This window comes from Bactrocera oleae, chromosome 5 (genome assembly GCF_042242935.1).
Source record: "Bactrocera oleae isolate idBacOlea1 chromosome 5, idBacOlea1, whole genome shotgun sequence".
Lineage (NCBI taxonomy): Eukaryota > Metazoa > Arthropoda > Insecta > Diptera > Tephritidae > Bactrocera > Bactrocera oleae.
The window spans coordinates 6,404,822-6,422,565 of record NC_091539.1 but is presented as its reverse complement, the minus strand read 5'-3'; the positions used below and the strand labels follow the sequence as shown (position 1 = coordinate 6,422,565).

Here is a 17,744-nt window from a genome sequence, read left to right as displayed (position 1 = left end):
AATTCCTAAAATATCCGTTCCCGGATAGCATCTGAGTAGTGTAAAAATCCACCTCACCATGTTTCCTGTTGGACCATTCTTTTATGTTTCGGATTAGTCTGGCCGTTTATCTACCGTTGCTTTTTTCTTTAAAGTCCACATTTTCTTTCGGTCAAATGCTAATAAGTCGTTGGCTATGTTTCCGCTTACTACATATACAGCTTTGCCCGTGACTGTACGATATGCCGCTACTATCCTTAGAGCAGCTGTGCGATATATATTTCATGTGTAAATACGGCATTAACAATTTTATATGCGTTCAGTTGGAGAGGTGGGGCCCGACCACCTAATTTTTTCATAACGACTTTGTACCCTAGACCCCACGGGTTTATGTTTAGGTCGTTTCGAAGCTGTTCCTATTTCGAAAGCCCGCTTTAGTTCTTTCTTCGCGGCGTGAAGACAACACATTTCGTAATGACGCTCCGTTGTCATTTAAATGAGGACCGTGTCCGCAGTAGCTGTTTCCTTTTGTTGGCTTAATAATGACAGCTTTCGATTGTCTTTTTGGCTTTCCGTCAGTTTTTTTGGAGCCCTTTGTCGATTTTTGACGCTCGTCGGGTTTCCTTGGCTTCTTCGAGGACGTGTAGCGGTGCTTGTTTCTGCAGCACTGCTGGCGTGTCGTTTGGATGTTGTGGTCTGGGAGTATTGTAATCGGTTAGTTTCAACTATAGGCAGCGATTTATTCTCTGACATCACCCAGTCCCTTTGATATCCCAAAGCTCCTTCAGCCGCGCTGCTCCGTGTTTTACGTCGACGCCACTATATTCAATAGTCATCCGATATTCGCGGTTCCAACAAATGAACAACCTCATGATCATTTCAGATCTATATCTCAAAACCTACGCGACTTGTCCTTCTGGCTGCTACAAATTTCGTGACCAACTTAGTATACCCTGCTCATAGAAAAGTCCACGACAAACCTATTCCCCGAAATTTTGTCTAAAAAGCCTTACCTTACCCACGACGTGGAAGGCGGTCGTGCTCTACATACAGGAGAGTTATGCATTGAAAGCTATTTGTGTATCCTTTGTAAGGTATTCGTAGCAATCGGTAATAGATTCTTCAGCGTCAGAATCTAGCGTTAAATCTGGAACAGTGTAAATATTTAATACACCAGAGCCTTTAGCCTCTCCTGCGAATAGAAGAAACAGAGAGTTTGCCGTAATTTTAAAATTTTTTGAGAGTACCGCAATCCTTGCGACTTTCTAATAGCTCCATTAGCTTTCTCTCAGCTACAGACGTACAGCTCTAATTTTGAGTTTATACATAAAACTCTACAATAAGCATCTTTCAGACTCAAATTTCTAGAAATCAGCTATAAACCAATATCCTGTTATTTTAAAAAATAAAAATGCGAAAAAAATATTCATTACGACTGCACACTCTTAATAGACATGACGTTTTCACTTAAACCATTATCTCTAATCACGGGAAATGCCTAATAAAGTGTAAAAAATATTAGTTACTTACAAAGCTTGGAATATTTATTTGGATGCGGTTCTTAAATATTGTCATTAGCAAAATTTTCATTCATAAAATGAATATGTAAATAGTAAAACCAGTTATATGATATTTTTATTACAAGTTTCACGAGTCGTGCGTCACAACTTTTTTGAGCAGGTTTAATAGTTGTTTTTTATAAAATTAAAATTAACAAATTGCTGAAGTATTTTCATATTTTCCGTTAAGTCCAGTGATTTATTGAATAAAACGTTGCAAACTATTGTATTATAAAGAAATCTGTATGATTTCAAAAGGCAAAATTGATCAGAGAATCTCGAAATTCGTTGCACAAATTTATAATCTCAAAATTCAAGCCATGTATCAACTGAAAAAACTTCTCGTTAATATTGAACACAGACATAGACCTGCTCTGCTAAAAACATAAGTGTAGTGAGTGAGTTTCTCTCTTAGTTCTGCCAACCAAAGTGCTTTTGGAGAGAGCATTCGCCTACAAAAAAAAGTTTTTTTTTAAGTAACCGCACCACAGCGCCAACTTTGATTAAAAATAGACAATATTCGTCATTTCAGTTGTCAACTATGTAAGTCTTGCAAATAGGTCCGCCGTTATACTCAGTGTGTAAATAATGCCAAAGCATTATATAATATCAACAAATCAAGTTCTCCACACAGTACACACAAGACGGCTGACTGTCATGCACACAATGAGAGCGTGCGTAATAGATCTGGTGAGCTGGTTCACTACTGCGTGTGTTCTTTTTTGTCGTCTAGTATCAACGAAGTCAATCTCACAGTAAAATGTTGAATGAGCTCGATTGCAAATCAACAAGCTGGTCTTTATCACACTACCGTGTTATATTATTATTATTATAAAAACTATTAGTAGTTATTTGCGCAAGTAATTCGCACATTATTATTATCGCATAGCTGTAAATTGATTGGTTTGACTTGTCACAGGTCTTAAATAGCACCGAGTGAACGCTAAGTGGGCGTGAGATTGCGAAAAGTCAATGAAAATATCAGAAAAAATATATAAACCGACAATAAGAAAATTAGTACGGTAAGCAACAGAAATTTATTAAATTGTCTAAACACTAGTCGAAACTAGTTTGTTATCGATAACACAGATAAAAAATTGCATATTCTATGATCTTAAATCACTTCAAAATTCAATGGCACTTCGAGTAGAAGGACTCATTGCCTACGTCGCTGTATTTGCTCACATTATGTACTCCACTTTTTTTGTATAGTATAGTCCTATAAGACTGCACCCAAAACCAGTTATAAATCCAACTCGTGCAAAATGTGCGCGAGACTAAATTCTTTGAGTGCGGTACTTTGTAGTCACAGCAAATACTAGAGAGGACTTGCGATCGTCGTAGAATAGGTATTTATTTTGCTTGATCTAAGATGTATGCCCTCATTCTTAACTATTTTTTCGCGAAACAAAATTCTTCGTGACGGTACTGGTCTTCGGTAATCGGGTATTCAGTTGTAGGGACTCGAAGCTAATTAATAGTAGAGAGGTCTTGCAATCGTCGAAGGATAAAGTTTTTCTGAACCCCGAATACGAGTATATGAGTATACAATACCAAGTTGATAGTTTGTATACGGTAGTCTGTGCGGAGCGTAGTAATTGTGAAGTTGATTACTGTAGAAGTTTTGTGTTTACCTATGGTCCGTCGTGACCATCGTATTCAGATTATACTTATATTTCAATTTATCGCTTCGTAGGTGGACATGAAGATTAGAGCGATAAAAATGGGTCGAATTAAGCATCGTCATTGCCAGATACCGAAGTTCGGAGCACAGAAGGAGGCAACTTTCGTTGTAGATTTACGTGAGTACCTGCCGGCGACGGCCTTGCCTCACGGTGTTTCAAAACACAACGTATCAATACAATGCGTTGATAAGCGCCCCAAACAATACGAGCTATTTGCAAGTATTTATTTGGATAACACGAGAGAATAAGAATCATTGATTTTTCGAACTGTTCTTACATTGGGTATGATTGTATGAATTGTCAGGGACAAAAGATGATTGTTCAAATCTCAGAATTGGTCGTCAGTTCCCTTTTATAAATATTATAAATATGGATTTACATTCTTAAGCCCTTAAGCTCAAGATGCCGCTTACGTTAAATTTATTAGTTCTCCTACAGACGCGTGAAAAAAAATGTTACATATGTCTAAAAAATTAAAGCATTTATTCTTTTGACACAGAAGGAGGCAACTTTCGTTGTAGATTTACGTGAGTACCTGCCGGCGACGGCCTTACCTCACGGTGTTCAAAACACAACGGATCAATACAATGCGTTGATCAGCGCCCCAAACAAAACGAGCTTATGCAAGTATTTATTTGGATACCAGTGGCAGTGTGTCTGGGTCCACACTACCATCTTGGTATGATTCGAGGCCGACCTAAAACCTCTTCCGTTTTCGGGTACGGCACCCAGTTACTTGTGTAACTTCTTTTTTCGAACTGAAAATTCAGTTCTTCCAGCATTTAGGTTTAAACCACAGCCACCACGATACTCCCCAAAGGGCCGAACCCAATGAGCAGATTGAACAGAAGTCCAAGGGCTTTCTGCTCCCCGTGGTACCGGAAAGTCTCCGGTCAGACTGCGTAGCCTAAACTACTGCCAGTTGAGCTACCCATTACTCAAATGACTGGTGACATTTGTCGCTTGAACTTCAAATGTCTTTTTATTTGCTTTTTCATTTAAAGTGTTTCTAATATCAGTTCAAGCTGAGTATTATAGCACTATCACTCCATATACTATGCTGATATTACTGGGCAAAGAATATAATAACAGTCATAGTGCATATTGGCTTTTAGTCGCCTTTTACGACAGGCATGCCTTGCCGCGGGCATATTCTTTCCCCAAACCCGACAGAAGGAGGCAGTAGGATTAACTATCTTATCTATACTTGTACAAGTCGTTATAACAGCTATTACGTGTATTTCGAGATTTTCTACAAACTTAAGTGCGTATTACTAAATTAGATCCCTTTAAACTCGTTATAATAGTTAAGGATTCCTCATAAATATTTAGCGGTTTATAAAGTTAATACATATAACAAAAACTGCGCTAAGTGGCTGGCATGAGCGCTTATGAACCTAAGTTTCTTCATTCTGTCTTTGCAAATCGGTTGCCATAAATGTAAATAATGCCTACGTATAACCTACCTACGTTATAGCTACATTCGTCCGATGACAATAGCTTTTTAGAACGTAGGTTTCTTGATTGCATCTTTCGAAATAGCGAAAGGTCTCTCCTATATCCTCCTATATATTAGATATCTTAACTGTTATCTTGTTAGGAACAGACGGTGAATCCCATTTTATGCGAGCTCTCATATAATCAGGCGAAACCGCAACAACAAATCACGTCTAATCGTTTTTTGCAATCCCAATCTCTATTTCTTTACAATCTGAAGTTTTATTACTTGACCTTCGCCTTGCTTTGTTCGAATTTTCAATTAGGGTTTAAACTTTAAAGTAGTAGTAATAAAATACTCCATTTTCAACTGTTTGTTGCACCTGATTCGATAAAGTGGAATTTTAATAAGTAATAAATGCAATAAAATTGAGAAAAATAAAGCAATTCAACCTTAATGCATACTAATTGCCTAACAACAAATCAATAATCGTCTAAAAAGTAAAGGTGAGAGTGACATATCAGATGATGATAACGCGAAGAAATAAACAAATGACATAAAAATTGAGATTAGGTTAGAAAAGCACCATATTAAAAATATAATAAAACAAGTAAGGAAGCGCTAAGTTCGGATATAACCGAACATTTTATGCGCTCGCAAAGCCAAATGGTATACTCGTTTGAGATTTCTTTGTGGATTGACTGATATTTTCGGTAGAAGGTCAACTATAGGCACCTGGGTCCACATATTTAGCACTTAGGGGCTTGAAAAGTTTTGGTTCGATTTAGACAATTTTTGGTCACAAGGTGGCATACTTTAATCGCATTATTCACGCAAAGTTTTACCCCGATATAATCATTGTTGCTTGATATGCATAGTGGAAAGTGAGAGAATCAGATGGAATTGAAAATGGTGTTATATGGGAAATAGGCGTGGTTGTAGTCCATTTTCGCACTATGACATAGAAATATCAAAAGAACGTTATGCACCGAATTTGGTTGAAATCGGTTAAGCAGATCCCAGGATATGGGTTTTCACCTAAAAGTGGGCGGTGTCACGCCCACTGTCTAATTTTGAACGCGGTTCCTATAAAGTCATCTCATACCATCCCAGAGATAAAATTTAATGTCTCTGGCGTGTTTAGTGCTTGATTTATCGCGCTTTTAGTAGTTTTTAACAGTACCGTTATATGGGGAGTGGGCGGAGTTGGCACCCGATTTCAACTATTTTCACACTGTGGGTAGAGGTTCTAAAAAATTTGCTTCAACTCGTCTCTTCATCCTGATCATTTATATATATATAACCCTATATCTAACTCGATTAGTTTTAGGTGATACAAACAACCGTTAGGTGAACAAAACTATTATACTCTGTAACAACAGGTTGCGAGAGTATAATAAAAATATATGCATTTGATAACAATTCCAATCTCACTTCGGATAGTAACAACCAGGGGATCGAATCACACATTTGTGGAAACGCTGACTTAAATAAAACCAGCTCTTTTACTGCTTCGAATTATTATCATTTATTGTTGGGTAAATATTAATAAAATTAATTGTGCAAAATCTAAAGTTCACAAAACAAGGTTGGCTAGATCGGGCAACTTGATCATCCAATCAAAATGTCATCCTCTTTCGTTTCCCTCAGTGCTCACATATAGGTACATTAACAGCAAAGAATACATTGAGCTCGATGAGTGCTGCACAAACAATGAAACAGACATATAAAATGGCGCATATTAAACCCACTTTACGATCCAATTTAAAACGATTTAATAGCAATGTTAGAAAGAGACAAATAACAGACGCAAGCAGAAAGGTGACGGAATATGTGAGTCCATTAGAATTGGGCACAACCCACATTTCATCGGGATGGTTTGGCAAATAATAAGCTTTAATAAACCAAGGCACACTGAGACAAAGTAAAATGTCGAATGTATTCGATCCAATTGCATTACTGATGCCCATAGCGCCAAGTCCCTGTTTCGTGACAATAATGCTGGATACGGCTTCCGGTACACTCATGCCGGCGGAGAGTATTGTGAGACCCATAACAGAGTCGGGTATGTTGAGCGTATCGCCTGTAAAGAAAGTGAGAGAGATTTGTTTAAAGTCATATGCTATGAAGCGATGAAATTGGGAGAGTTCTACATAAAAACAAGAAAAAACGTTAACTTCGGTTGCGCCGAAGCTATAATATCCTTCGCAAATACAAAGGCCCCTTACAAGAACTTGATTCCGAACGTTCAATTTGTATGGCAGCTATATGATATAGTGATCTGATCTGACCAATTTCTGTGGAGAATAATTTGTTGCCTTAAGTAATAACTCGTGCCTAATTTCGTGAAGATACCTCGGCCCCTTACAAGAACTTGATTCCGAACGTTCTTCTTTGTATGGCAGCTATATGATATAGTGATCTGATCTGACCAATTTCTGTGGAGAATAATTTGTTGCCTTAAGCAATAACTCGTGCCTAATTTCGTGAAGATACCTCGTCAATTAAAAAAAATGTCCATGCAAGCACTTTACTCCGATCGTTCAGTTAATATGACAGCTATATGCTATAGTCATCCAATCTATACAATTTCTTCGGAGATTAGATTAATGCTTTAAATAATAGATCGTTCAGTTAATATGGCAGCTATATGCTATAGTCATCCGATCTATACAATTTCTTCGGAGATTAGATTAATGCTTTAAATAATAATACATGCCAAATTTCGTGAAGATACCTCGTCAAATTAAAGAGTTGTCCATACAAGCACTTTATTCCGATTGTTCAGTTTGTATGGCAGCTATATGCTATAGTGGTCCGATATCGGCCGTTCCGACAAATGAGCAGCTTCTTTGTTAGAAAAGGACAGGTGCAAAATTTCAGATCGATAGCATAAAAACTGAGGGACTAGTTTGTATATATACAGATAGACGGACATGGCTAAATCAACTCAGCTCATCATGCTGATCATTTATGTATGTTTCCTTCTGGTTGTTACAAACTTCGTGGCAAACTTAATATACTCTGTTAAGGGTATAAAAATTAATTACTAAGAAATAACAAAACAATACGAATTTAGGAGAAACCAAGGAAAAATTTTATAATTATAATAGATGCTGGAGGGTGAGACAATTAAATACAAAAAAACAAAAACGGGAACGGAAAACTATAAAGGAATGAGAATATAGAAAAATGGCGGGTAAAGTAAAGTAAAGTATCTAGAACGAAGAAAAACGTCATTCAATTGAAAATACAGGTAATGGAAATCCAAGTTATGTAGAGCAAAAAAATTAAGAGAGCAAAAAAGAAACTAAAACAAGTAAGATTAAAAAAAAACAAGAAAGCATAAATGATAGAAGGAGAGTAATATGGAAACCACTTAAAGAAAGAAGAGAGGTTTGGAAGGAAAACTAAAATATTGTTATCAATTCATCCAATTGCTTTTAAATGTACCATATTATAATTTTCAGCTATTCACCAAAGTTCTTAGCTATTTTACAGATTTTCAGCTATATATATGGTATGTCGATTTAATAGGCTATTTACGATATTTTAAACATTTTATTGCTTCTGTTGCTTCTGTTGCTAAAAATGAATTCAATTTCTGATTAGTCTTAAGTACTTAATTGTGTTGCCCAACAGCAAACATACATAAAACTAGAAGTAGGCAGCTTATGAAGGAGTTAAATATAGTTTTAGTTTTGGTTTACAACTTACCTATTACGGTTATCGCGTAGGCCACTACATAGGAGATCACTGCAATCCACATAATCGATGCCGCAAATGCTATATATTTAGCTTGAGGATGTCTGCGACTATCCGGTACCGTTATGTACAACAAAAAAGTGATGGGCCAACGGAGTAAGAAATAGAGCCACGAAGCATCACCGCGTTGCCAAGGTAGATCAGTGTAATCTGTTGTGTTATAGTCTATAATGAAGAGAGAGCGAGAGAGAGAGAGAGATAGTTAGCGGTTGTATGCGAAAGAGAGATTTTATTCAAATACTTGTATCATCAATTTGTATGCCACTCACCAGTTTCATTAACACAATTTGCTTCGGCATCTACCGTCCAACTATAACTGTCATTTTGTGTCGTAGACGTGCGACAACTTTCGATATCCTCCAAACTAGCACAAAGTTGTATAGAGGATTCAGGTGTATAAAATGTTGCCAGATTATTGCTTGAAGAACAGTTAATAATGCTATTAAAAGTTGTTGCTAAGTTGTTGGCAATGCCGTTGAAGGTACGCTGACGTCCAAGGAGTGGCGTTAGCTCACTAACTTTACGATAGGAAAATACCAAACGCAGTTTACGGCGATAACGAGAGATCAGACGACGTGCTGAGCGAGCGACCTTATCGTTGTAGTACATCACTGCCAGAGTGAGTGAGGGAGGTAGAACAAAAAAGAAATTAGTTTGACTTAATCAGAAGCAGAGTTAATCTGTTCGCGATTTAATCGATCAGATGGAATCAAGAGCTTACAGAACTTGGTTTTTCCAATCGGAGATGACACAAATCGACGCTCACTGAAACATAGTACATATCTGTTTCTAAATTCAGGAGCCCAGAGCTCTCAGTCTCTTGGGTTAATAAAAGCACTCAACGTTTTTGCACTCAACACTTACCTGCCATATAGAAAAAGTATGCCAAGAAGAGCATCATCGATTCGTACCACATCACCTTGCCGTCCCAGAGCGTGCAGATCAGCGCAATCACAGCCAGGCAATACATTAGACAATCTCGACTTACCGGCCACCAGTCCAAAGGAACGCATTGGCCCACAAAGAGACCACAACATGCCGGTACAGCCAGCAAATTAAATACAGACGAGCCCACAATTGTGCCAATGCCGATATCACCCTTTGTCACGAATGTACCAACGCAATTCATAAAGAGTTCCGGACTTGATGTTGCGACTGCCATAAAAGTGGCACCGACTACATCGGCACGCATCTGTAGCGCTGATAAGAGGAAGACACGTTAAATTTTAACGTTATATGTAGCATTTCCGTTTTAACTTACCTTGACATATTAACTCGATGGCTGGCAGAAAGTAATCATCACAAATTACCGCCAACAACCAAAAGCAATAGAGCGCCAATAAAATATGCACTGTAATCCAGCCGTGTTGGCGTTGTGTACGCGTCAGTCCGTCTGTGGGAAATTCCAAGATCGCCGGTGCAGTGCAATTCGCTGTGGCTGTGCTTGGGCTGTTAACGGCCCACGGCAAGTTCGCGCGGGAAGCGTTATAAGAGGCGATTGCTCTTACTTTCTCTGTTGTTATTAGCTTATGCTCATTGAGTTTTTTGCGATTTGATTGATGTCTGTTGTTGTAATGTATTTCTGTTATGCTCACGTTTTCTTGTGAATGCTCCAAGTCAATAGCGCTGGTGCTCACGAGACTCAGTAGCTGTCTAGTTGACTGGAATTGTTTGGGAGGCACTGTTGGGGTAGCTATTTTAAAATGTTTGTTAGTTAGTATGTGTTCGGAAGTGCTGCGCATATGGTGTGAGCTTAGTTTAAGCGCTTCAAATAATTTGAAATTTATGATGAAAGAGCTTTAAAGCTGTTTGCAATTATATATGACTTTTCTAGAATTTGCATAATTTTGAGACTAACGGAAATATATGCGTAATACAGTAAAATCCCTTTGTCTTCGACTTATATATATATACGATACTAAAAATCGGAAAATTTGAAAGCCGCTAAAAGGGCTATGATTTTCTTTACATTTGGACTTAGCTGAATATAACTCTTTACTTACTTCAGTTGTGCCGAGAATGTTCGATAAATCTCTGTTATAACTAAATACACACTTTTTACTCACCTTTCTCCGCGCGTCTACGCCAGCCGCTGTCAAACCATAGATAATTGGTGTAAAATAATAAAATTACACCAACATAAATACAACAACGTAATTGGAGACACAATTTCGACTTAATTCGAATATTTTTCGATTTCACATATGAATTCTTTACGAAAGTTCGACTTTCACTTGTTTCCGTTAAATTTTCGTCCATCATTTGCAATGCAAATAACTGTGCAAAAATGCCGTTTCACGTATGCGAGAGTGTTGGCAACTTGAAAATTGTTTGCCTTTTGAAACACAGGCGGCAAATGTTTGAAACTATTGTTTTGCAATGAATCTATTTGTATGTTTGAACACAATTTTTTTATGATTTTTATGTTTGAAAATAATATTTTTTTATTTTTGTCTTTAATAACAATTTTTTTTATAATTTTTATGTTTGAAAAATTTTTTTTTTTAATAAATTTGTTTTATTTTCAAAATTTTTTGTTTTATTTGAAATGAAATCACTAATTTTGTTGCACTTTACGACACTTTTGTTCTTTTAGATTATGTGTTCGCCTCGCCGCTTATCGGCCTTCTAAAGCGCGTCTTAGGGATAAACACCGCATTTATAGTAATACCGCGCTGCAGCATAAATTAAGTTTAGGCATAAATATGTGCAAGTGTTTGTGTGTAGACTTGTTTACAGGCGAAACAATGCACTTGGTGATAAGCCTAATTTTGGGTTAAAAACATAAGCATATAACTATTATAAATATGTACATACTATACATACATATGTATATGTAGTATATGTATGTATGCATTTATTTATGCGATTGTATGTATATATGACATACATACATACATATGTACAAAATCAGGTATGTATATATAATCACATTTGTTTGTGGAAAATTTTGGGCTGTCACTCCAGTGGCGCGTATCAATAGCGGGATCAGAGCGATAGTTTTTTTGCCAGACTATTTATGTTATATGTATGTGTTTGACAGGTAGTTTTGCACGAAATGATCGATGGAAATTCTGAATTTAAAAAATTATGATCTTGTATAATTATGAGCGTAATTGTTTTTTTTATAGATATTTGCGCTTTACCGACGGCGTATTATGCAAATGATGGGCTATCCTGTATTGAAATACAAACTTATGTTCGTTGACTGCGTAATATAAAGTAAGAACTTGATTCTATAAGTTCTTTCAACTCTTTGTACAACTTTTTTAAGGAACGATAGGCAGGCTAAAATTCAGCTCTTTATTTAGCTCTTTATTTCGTTTCCTCTAATATCTACTTTCAAGTTTTAAATGCAAAAGAGCTTCGCTCAATCTTTCATACACTCTTGTAAAGAACTTTGCGTTATTCTATTTTTGATCTATAACATTGCTGAAGCTCCGAACTTAAATGCTTTCGCAAAAGCATTCAATGAAGCTTACACACGTTAAATGCTTTTCAGCTATATCGAGTAAGTTTTTACAAAAGCTTTCACTGTAACTTGCACCCGTACGAAACCTATAAACGTAGGTGCTAGTGATAAGCGGCGTCATCCCAATTGAACTACTCGCAAAGGTGAGAAAGGCTGGTTATGTTCTTAAATTTATATATAATTAAATCTATCATAGTTTCGAATATTCGCGGATAGCATTGTTTAGAATGCTCAGCGCATAAAATAGTACATCGAACTTTCGCTTCGATAGGAAGTTCTAATTAAAAACCCTCAAGTTAAAAATACATGAAATCAAATTACTAATTTAATTTTGTGAATTTGTTTTGATTACTTTATCACTCTTGTTGGCAACTTGTTGAAATCAAAACTTTACGCACTTGCGTTCAATATCGACGATACGAATTAAAACACAGTAATAAAAATCGGATATTTATGCCGTCGTTGGCACTTATGAACGCTGCAGTTAGTATTGATTACTTGCCTAAGATAATTGAGCAGTTTATTTAATATTTATGCCCTTATATATGACGGTGTTAATTTGTCAAAAATTATCGATAACAGTTACTACTTTTGGACACTTTTGGACATGTAAAGTGTCCATCAAAAGTAGAAACAAAGGCGCGGAAACGACGTCATAATTGGCGCATTGTACTTTGTTTATAATTAATGATTTTTTTTTACATATATAATGTATATTATGATTATTTTACTTTTATTTCAATTTGACAGTAAATTTCAAAATATCGATAACACTGTTAATATAGTTAATGTAAACAATTATATAAATTAAGGATTTATAAGTAAATAAATATTATTTATGATAGACAGTTTTCACTAGCTGTTAACTCGGTGGACATGAGATCATGATTTATCGTTAATATGTATTCAATAGAACATTCTAGAGTCAATAAAAACTTTCGAAGAAACTTTCGAGATAGCCTTGGCTTAGAGCTTTCTAGAGTATATAGTGATTTATGGTAAATATATAAGTATACATATATATACATTTAAATATGTGGTCAAAACTAAGGTAATGTTATTTATGTTAGACAGTTTTTACTATCTGATAACTTTGTGGGCACAAGGCTATGATCTACCGTTAATTGGTCGAGTTTCCGAACCAAATAGCGAAAAATTTAGGCCGAATATGTATTCATTAGAACACGCCAGATTCAGAAGAAACTTTCGCGAAAGCCGAGGCTGTTGTTAGGAAGTGTGGACATTTAGGAAGTACTTTCGCGTTAAAATAATCGCAAATTATTGCGAGATATATAAGTTATAAGAACAGTTGCGATTTGGAACAGACCTTTTATACTGACTATTCGAACACGTAGTAGATCAAATTTGTTCGGTTTAATATGACTTAATAAAAATCGACAGAAGGAGTTGTTAGTTCGCTTCACAGACGAGCTGTACATAAGATCGTGATTGATGTGAGGTATGTCGATTTTGCAAGTTTCATGGACGGGTACTCAAGAAGAAGAACACAACAGTGAAACTAGTCAAAAGTAATCAAAAGTATAGCGTGGTAAATGAATCTCTTTTAAACTTGACACGTAGGTGGTTATGCTAAGGGTTGCCACAAGGATTTACCACCAGGTTGGACTTAACCTACAAAAGAATTTGTTTCCGATAAATATTAACTCTTTAAGATCTTTTCAAACACAGACTTTACAGATCGGCAGCGCTCTGGTTCTAGAAAAACATTTCAATTGTCTTTATCACACTTTGAAAGGTTCACAAAACGGCTTATTACACGTTTTCAGCCATTCAAATTGTATAAGGCAACAAATAATTATATACAAAAAATAAAGCAATATGAAAATACCACCAAACCAGCGGTTTATAACGAATTGTGTGCACAACAATAAAATATACATTATGATGAAACAAAAACAAAGCAAAACGGTCATGGTGATCAGTTGCGTAGATAGAGGGATTATATAGAATTTCGTTGGCCACAGCAGATCCAATGTAATCTCAAACGCATAGGCAATGCCGATATAGAAAAACATCTTTATATTATTTATTGTCCACGCATAATATATTCCTCTAGCGCTATTAGCTGCGAGTAAGCCAAATTATAATTAATATAGCATCAATAATTTATGAATTTATGTTTTTATGGGTAATTACCATGATGCACCATTAATATAAAACTGAGTATATCAGGCGCAGCAGCACCGATTGCTAACAACGTGAGACCTACTATTGATAGAGGTATGCGAAGTTGGTGACCTGGAAGTATTTGAAAAATATTAGTTAGAAATAAAGCGGCTTGTTTAGCGATATTTATAGTTTAAGGCTTTTTTTATATCACCGTTATAAAAAAGATGGTTTTCAGAAAGTTTCGAAACATAAAATCGAGAATCGTAAACAAATTTATAAGCAGAATTCGTTTGAGTGAGTTATAAGATCAGCTCGGTTTGTTTTTTTTGTTGGTTTGAATATCAGCAATATAGAAGAATTAGCTTTCCCCGCTTTTTTCCTAAATAATAGAAATCCAATGAAGCGTTTTCTTTGGATCTTCATCTTCTAAGAGCAGCTTAACTACACCATACAACTAACCGAGCGTTGCAGCAATTTAAAGAGTCGACGGTAGTAGGTCACATTAGAAAAGAACTCCAGTATAACGGTCCAATAGTAGGAATATGGTTAGGAAAACGAGAGCGTAAAGATCTGAACAAAAATTCAAGAGCTCTGATGGGTTTCTATTGCTTTCACAATGATTCCTGAGATCGCCTGCTTATTTTTGAATATCGGAGATCACGTCAGCAGCATAGATGCGCTGTATGATTATTAGTGAAAATAAAAAATGCCGAGTTTCTGCACCTTCATAAATGTTAAGCTTTGAAAGTCGACGAAACGACGAAACAAAAGCTGATTTCTGATTTCAGGTGAAAGTACGATTTTTAGTTGAATACTAGTACGGATTAGTTTCAGTTACGCAAAACCGACTGTATTGGAAACAACAGGTTAGCCAGAATTGTAAGGCTATAAAAAAGTCTGTTCCTTTTATTTGATGGCAATTTTTCTCTAACCTATCAACCTGAGATACGCCTCATAGTAATTCCATTGGCTTGCACTTACTAAGTATTGCAGCACACCAAGTGACTATGTAGGATAAAAACATGACCCATACGATGCACATCAACACTGTCAGTCCGTAGCACGAACGTAAACTTTTACGCCTACAATCCGGTATTGTCATTATGAATAATACTTGTAAAGGCCAAGAGATAAGCCAGAGCATTTTTAAACCCGCATTAGATGTAGGCCAACGGCAGGGATGTAATGTGATTTCCAAACCCTCCTCCACGACATATTTAGCGAATTTCTCACGCATAACTGGCACATTGCTAGGATTCGTACGAAAACACTTAGCGCCTGTACGCGTTGTCTCCTCATTCATATCTAAAAGTGTGTGAGAAATGTAATGAAATATTCGTGAGCGCATATGATATGGTTTCCCCAACTCACCACGTAACTTTTCTTGCAAGAACTTGTCACAGTTTAAGTAAATTAAAAAGATAACATAGAAAGTTATCAGCATTACCGATTTGATGAACCAACTGATGCCTAATAGCGTAAAAAACACGAAGCAAATAACACCGAAGCAGACAGCGCCGCAATCTCTGCTAGTTGTCCACCAATCCAGTGTGAGACGCTGAAAATTTTAAGAACGATTAGTAGCGCTCTTTTGTACTTGCATGTGTTTTAGCGCACACCTCTCTGGCGATTAAACCGCATAAGCCGACCACAGCGAAGCTGTCGAACGCCACCGAGCCAAGCATCAGGCAATAGCCCGCGTTCGTTTTAGCCACATTAATGCATATTATGCAAATACACAGTTCGGGTAGTGACGTGCCGAACGCTAGCAATGTGGCATCAGCCATAACAATCCTCATATCCAGTTCTAAATTAGAACAGAAGAGTTTCTTGTATTGTTATGTTTTATTATTATACTTACGATGACATATCTTAATCATGGCGAATATCAAATACTCTTCGCAGACAATGGCGAGACCTAAAAATGCATACAAAGTGATAGCAAAGCTGACAATGATGAGTTCATAGCTCGTCGTTGAATAGGTAAATATTTGTGGGAAGTGTTCAATGCCAGTTAACGTGCAATTCTCTGAAAATACGAAAAGTGACGGTCAACTTTGACTAAGCCGAGGAAACCAATAAAATGCTGCGCTCCGGCATACCCTGCTCCATTCTACCGATAATAACCGATCTTTAGAAGCAAATTGTAGAAATTTTCGATATTATGACAGGAAAATTAATTTTATTATGACTCTTTCGTACTTGTCATTCAAACTTTTTCGCAACATAACTATCTTATAAGACGTGGCAATATTTATTGCCGACACAAATAATTAATAAATGTTAACATAGAAAAAGTCGTACAACTCGTTCGGTCTCTGCCGAGTTAAGGTCTCAAATTTTAGAAATGGCACTTTTCTAACTGTAGTAGATAGAATATTCTATAGAGGCATTTCTAGAGAACAAAATAAAATCTTGGAAAGTGAATTAAGTTTAATTTAAATTTTTATTCAATATTTAAAATTACAAACCTTAACGACTAACGGTCTAGAAACTGCGCTCATTATTATAATAGTTTTATTTTTTATATTTATATATAAAAATTGTATATGATGCACTGCACAATAAACAATTAGGGTTTGCATACATATAAACATACATGACAACAAAGAAAAAAATTTAAAAATAAAATTTTTAGTAGCGAAGGAGTTTTATTTTTGAGGAGTTTGTTTAAAAAAAAAAAAATTGATTAAATTTAAAAATATTTAATTAATAAAAAACTTAAAAATTGAATAAAAAAAGTAAAATTTTATAAAAAAAAATAAAATCAAAAAAATTAATAAATTTTTATAAAAAAAATATAAAATAAAAAAATTTTAATTAAAAAAAAGAATATAAAATAAAAACATTTAAATTTTATAGAAAAATTAATTTTTAAATGAAAAATTTTCATAATACAACTTTCTTTTCAATAAAGCTTAACGTGATTAAAAAAAAAATTTAATTTGCAAAAATTAAAAAAAATGTTAATAAAAAAATTTGCAAATTTTACATTAAGAAATAAAAAATTTTAATTTTATTTAATATAATTTAACATAAAATAATTTAAAAAATCACTTTAAGAAATTTTAAAAATTAATTAAATATAAAATAAATTTTTTAAGAAAAAATAAAAAAAAATTAAATACAAATATGTATACATTTTACATAATGAAATGTATGAATTAAATTTTTTTAATAAAATATATTTAATGTAAGAAATTAAAAAAATTACATACATTTCAAAATTTATATATTACAAATATTAATATTAGGTAATATTTAACGTAATTAAAAAAAAAATTATAAGAAAATATTTATATAAAAATTAATAAACCAAAAATTAAAACAAATTAAAACTCCTGTTTAATAATATACAAAAAAGTAACAAAAAAAAGAACGAATAAAAAATCTGATGATCCTAAATTAAAATTTAACAAAAAAATATAAAAAAAATAACGTATAAAAGTTTTTATATTAAAAAAGGAATAATATTAAGTAAAAAATGGGATTTTCTTAAATAAAAATTTAACGAAAAAATAATAATATAAAAAAAGTTTTTAAATCAAAAAACTAAAAACTATTAAATCAAAAATCGTCTTGTCTTTTTATTTAATGAAAAAATAAACAAAAAATGTATGTCAAAGTTTTTGATGAAAAAAGGAAAACTTTAGCTGATTTCAGAAAAAAAAAGTTTTTAATTAAAAAAAAACTAAAACTGATTTTTTTAAATTAAA

The 17,744-nt window shown here is 34.7% G+C and overlaps 2 protein-coding genes across 2 annotated transcripts; both read right to left on the bottom strand.

Annotated features, from left to right (window-relative positions):
- Window positions 1–6,164: 6,164 nt before the first annotated feature.
- LOC106615060 (sodium/potassium/calcium exchanger 5) lies at window positions 6,165–11,071 on the bottom strand. The gene is made up of 6 exons (XM_014231093.3): window positions 10,493–11,071; window positions 9,688–10,119; window positions 9,291–9,626; window positions 8,696–9,037; window positions 8,379–8,591; window positions 6,165–6,744 (listed from the first exon to the last, which is right to left on the bottom strand). Exons 1-6 carry the CDS (start codon window positions 10,686–10,688, stop codon window positions 6,308–6,310), a joined length of 1,956 nt encoding a protein of 651 aa, XP_014086568.3. The 5' UTR covers window positions 10,689–11,071; the 3' UTR covers window positions 6,165–6,307.
- A 1,887-nt stretch (window positions 11,072–12,958) lies between these two features.
- LOC106615055 (sodium/potassium/calcium exchanger 5) lies at window positions 12,959–16,456 on the bottom strand. Its single transcript, XM_014231086.3, has 7 exons — window positions 16,131–16,456; window positions 15,890–16,057; window positions 15,648–15,835; window positions 15,400–15,586; window positions 15,010–15,333; window positions 14,056–14,157; window positions 12,959–13,984 (listed from the first exon to the last, which is right to left on the bottom strand). The coding sequence occupies exons 1-7, from the start codon at window positions 16,138–16,140 to the stop codon at window positions 13,641–13,643; spliced, it is 1,323 nt and encodes a 440-aa protein (XP_014086561.3). The 5' UTR covers window positions 16,141–16,456; the 3' UTR covers window positions 12,959–13,640.
- Between the last annotated feature and the right edge of the window lie 1,288 nt (window positions 16,457–17,744).